The sequence below is a fragment of the Halyomorpha halys genome, unplaced genomic scaffold (genome assembly GCF_000696795.3).
Source record: "Halyomorpha halys isolate HHAL.00 unplaced genomic scaffold, Hhal_1.1 Scaffold464.1, whole genome shotgun sequence".
Taxonomy (NCBI): Eukaryota; Metazoa; Arthropoda; class Insecta; order Hemiptera; family Pentatomidae; genus Halyomorpha; species Halyomorpha halys.
In genome coordinates this window covers 1,968-6,742 of record NW_027108519.1, presented here as the reverse complement: position 1 = coordinate 6,742, position 4,775 = coordinate 1,968, and the positions used below count along the sequence as shown (strand labels likewise).

The following is a 4,775-nucleotide window of genomic DNA, read 5'->3' as shown; positions in this document are numbered from 1 at the left end:
TCACATATTCAACTCAGATGTATTTCTTAAAATTGATCTTCATTTACGGTTAAAGTAGCTCTTCTCTTTGCTTCATTCAAAGCTTCAAAATAGGTCTGGTCTTCTTCAAGTCGTGTTATTGTTTCTTTATCGCCAGAATTAGCGTCTTTACTTGAAGGGAAGCGTTTATCAGGCGGACTGGTTCGAGCTTTTTGAAGAAATTTCATTGCATTAATAGTATATTCATGAGTGCACATGGCTTTTATAATTTTCTTTTCAAAATCCCCCGACGCAGTAGACGCTGGTCTGTAGCCTTTTAACGTAGTTAGTTCATAGGCCTGTAACAAGATGAATTATTCAGTATTATCAATTTATAATTCAACTAGTAAAACGAATTTGAAACTAAATTAAAAATAACAATATTATGTAGGTGAACTGTAGTTGGATGGCTGAATGGCTCTTCGGGAGTTCTAAATAAGCCGATGACTCATGTTTTGCTAAATTCTGAGAAATGACTCCAATTCACCCTAATTTAAGTAGAGTACGAATGTAGTGCTACTCCCACTTCCTGGAGGTGACTACCGGACTACGTACACTCATCGGTGTGGCTGATGGGGTAAGGCAAAGACGAGTTCCAGAGCTGAAAATGGATTTCCTCGGCTAAGGCAGTAAATTTTAAAAGAAAATAGAAGGCGCCTGAGTTCAGCGGTGGGTGGACATCGGGCTAACAACTTACCCTACGGGCTAACTACAAGGACAGTCCGGTTAGTTAAATTTTGAGTTTGCAACGTAACACCCATTATTTGAACTTCAAAAATCGCTCGTAGCTTAGATGGGTGAATTGTGTTGGAGAAGATTCAATGATCCCGCTCGGGGTTCGGAATTGGAGGACAGCTGCACCTCACCGATTAAACTGGCAAAAAATGGAGGCGTGAAGTGAAGTATTTTGACACGCTAATTGATTGAATTTGCGTACATGTGTTTCTAGGTGAGCAAAGAATAACATTAAATTTTGAAAAAAATTATTAAAAATTGAGCTGATTATCTACTGAGTTAATTTTGTATAGCTTCACTCTACGCATTTTAATTATTCCTAAGGTTGCTTGGGTTTCATATTAATACATTACTGGTTTCAGATAAACAAGGTAGTTTTTATGTATCACTTATTTAGTAAAATCAAAGGACTTAGTATGAGATTAAAGCACATACTGTAACTTAGATTCAGCAGGAGGTACTTGGACCCAGATAACAAATTTAAGAAATCATGCTTATGCCACTTATTTTGAAAACATATACATAATTCACCATTCTCACAACAGTTAGCATAAATTTATTATTTCTATTATTTTTTTTTTTTAACTAGAACAGTTCAAATATACGAAATAAAACTTGAATAATTGCACTTGGATATACAGGGGTACCCAACGGGGGCAGGAGGGGGGTAGCTGCCCTCCCTCATCTGGAAGTGACAAAATGTTATTAATTTAATTTTTAAAAAAAATCTAGCAAATACTAATTGTTATAACTAATAAAGCACTGCGACAATCATTGCTAATTTTCTTAAAATTTTTGCTTCGCCTTTTCCTAGCTGAAATGTTACAACCTGATTTGACTATGGCTTGCACCTCCTAGTTTTGATCCTCGGTACGCCCTTGCCTGGATATACTGATTCGTTTAGATTTTTGATCAGCGGCTTAAAAAAAAAACTGATAATCAAAATATGAAATTGCATAAAAATCCGGACCTTAGTTATAATCCATAAGAAATTGCAAGCATTGCATATGAGAGTGCAAAGGCCCACCCACCACGTTGGAAGGAGTGGCACTTGTCTGATGTTATCTTTTTTTTTTTCATTCTATCTTTAAAAAAAGCATAGCTGATAAAATGTAAGCTAGTCTACAAAACGTTTTGGCACCAGTACTCACTCTATCGCACTTGAGTGATTGTCGTTAAACACTGACGGAGTGGTGTATTATTTTACTGATATCAATTTAAACTCACCCTAATAGCTAAATATTTCAAGTCTGGATAACCAAACTTTTCAGCGGCAGCCATTAAACCGTTAAGGCTAACTCTTCCTTGATTCATATTTCCTTGTTGAATTTCGGATCTAGCGAGCAAGAACATAGAATTAAGAAGCCATTTTCGATCTCTTGCAGCTTTTGATGCAAATATTGCTTCCCTTGCATATTTCCTCGTGACAAAAGGAACTCCTTTAAAACAGTAAGCCACGCCTATTTCATGACATAAATACGCTCTTTCCAGTGGCTGAGTAGTATATTTCAAGTCCTCTAATTTTGCTTCAAGAAACTTTCTGAAACGTTGAAAAAATCAAAGTAAAAAAAAAAAATAATCATGATAAAAAATAGAATGCAATTGATCTCTAATTTAGATTTATCTAAAATCTGTAGTAAGAAGTAAAAACAACCAACGTTCATTTTTAGATGTTTAAATTATTTATGTAACATTGTAAGTCAAAGATATTTTCATAGATAGGTAAACAATAATCTCAAAAAAGCCTTTAACTGTTGTTTTATTTCAAAACGGTAATGCTTTCTAAAAAACTCCAGTTTTAATTTTCACATTTTTGCGGAATTTCGAACTTAGGCATGGGTTATTGTTGCTCCGAACCACAGAAATATACTTAACTTATGTTTAAGTAGCCATCTTGAACTGTTGATGGGGTTCAGTGGAAGGAGGTAAATTTGTTGGTAACAATTTAAGCATGGTGGTAAAAATAATGTATTTTGAGGAATAATAAGTTATTAGTTGGAAGAAACTGACAATAAGTCTATCATATTCCAGAACTCTGTAGGCCATTTCAACATCTATTATATTCTACATCTTTTAGGGTCGGGACGCATTTCTTTTTATTTTTGATGTTTCTAAATTAAAAAAAATGGCTCCTCCCTCACTTAAAGCCTCTGCAATTCAAAATACCTGAAAGTTAAAATCCACATACTCAAATGATAGTAAATATTTATCTACCTCTCAGGACTAATGAGAGATTAGTTTCATAATTAAATAAGTAGTTATTTCATACAAATGCCACTTGACTCCAAATAATTTTCTCAATTTTCAGAGGACTATATATTGTTTTACTGTTCATGGAATTCCCTTCCTTAGTTGCAAAATATTAGTGGGACAAATTAAACACAGACCCTTATAGAAAGGGTATAGACTTTTTTTTTTTTTTAAATGCCCTCTCAAAAGTAAGTCCACACACTGCCAGAAATCCAGCGATGTTCAGGGAACTAGGTGTTCGATGATCAATCATGGTAGGTTAATGCCATACATTAAATTTTATATACTGTAATAACTTATATATTCGTTTTATTTACCTCCAACCCAATTACAATGTAAGACGAGTCCGGGATTCAGTAATTTTTTTAGACCAATGGTTGAGCATTGAGGTAATTTGATCAAGATCAAGCTCAATAGTCAGACTTTTCCTACAATTTAGAGGAACCACTATTTAAACTGGGTTCTAGACAGAGATGGGCAAAAATTAGTCATAGTTGAAACTAATAACTAAAATTACTATGGATACGAACCCTTATTAATGAATGGACCATTGATCATAAATAACGTATCCATGGCAATGTTAGCTATTAGTTTCAACTAGCTAATTTTTGCCCAACTGTGGTTCTAGAGCTCCCGAACTCACAGGCTCGACCCACAGTTAATTTAATAGAATAAATTATCATCTGCCACGGACAGATTCCAAAGTATAATGAATTTACAAATAATAAAAAGGTTCAATATAAATATTATATGCTCAATTACCCCATACAACCATTACTTACCATTGAAGAGCTCCCTTTATAAAGGTTATAGCTGACATTTCATCAAAATACAATTCACATTTTTCCAGTTTTAGCATGTAATAAACTTCTTTAATGATTAAGGCCTTTAAGAAGCTTTTTATCCTGGAAAATCTTTAGGTTAAATTTGGTAGGTATGACCTTTTTAGAGGGAGTCCTTCCATTACTTTACAATACGACCTAAATCCGGAATTATCAGGAACGTTAGTCAACTCGATAATTAGTTAAAGTGGTTAACACAAAAACCAGAGAATACATTCATTATTGATCTATGAATTTAAATAAATTTGCACAAGAAGTATAACATCAATATTCCGAAATACTAAAATGATATAAAATATAAAATATAGCAATAGCTTACTTCAACCTGGGTATTTTAGGGTGAAAACTTTTTTCACAGAAAAGTTCATGAGTTAGTTTTTGTGGTTCCTGAAATCCAAAAAGCACCAGTAACCTCTCATCGTTTTCAGAACCAGTTGTTGGTAAAAGAGATTTGTTTTTTAAGAACAGGTCGCCTAGTATGCTGATAACTGTTACCATAGCATCGTTCTTAGACGGTAAATCTCTTTCACTTTGTAAAAACAAAAAACTTCTTAATTCATCTCCTGTTTTGAAACATTCTGGGTGGTTATCTTGGTGGAAAGCGTTGTCAAGAGCAGCTATCCTCAGATTGACGACTATTTCCAGATCAGCTTTTTTACTGTCTTGTTTGTTGGCATTAAAAAGTTTTAATCTTTTAGAAAGTATATCTTGTTCTCTGGTGTACAATGGTGTTCTTCTCCAGAGTGCAGTCTAATTAAATAAATACTTAGAATTAATATAATTGAATAAATTCTATTTAATCTTTATTACTTAGGATCGGTTGCTGGGTAAAGAGTTGGTGCTATCTCAGTTTGGAATAACTCGAGGGATAATTATTCCGAAGTTAAAATATCTCTCAAAAAATATCTAAATATCTAAGAATGATTTATT

At 33.6% G+C, this 4,775-nt stretch overlaps 1 protein-coding gene across 1 annotated transcript in view; it reads right to left on the bottom strand.

The window, feature by feature from the left end:
• LOC136795631 (outer dynein arm-docking complex subunit 4-like) overlaps positions 1-4,775 on the bottom strand; it is a gene marked incomplete at its 5' end in the record, with an annotated part of 6,116 nt that continues 1,341 nt past the window's right edge. The window contains 3 exons of the mRNA XM_067046837.1: positions 1-317; positions 1,981-2,293; positions 4,165-4,595. Coding sequence (XP_066902938.1) covers positions 27-317; positions 1,981-2,293; positions 4,165-4,595 — 1,035 coding nt within the window. The remainder of the gene's footprint in view (positions 318-1,980; positions 2,294-4,164; positions 4,596-4,775) is intronic.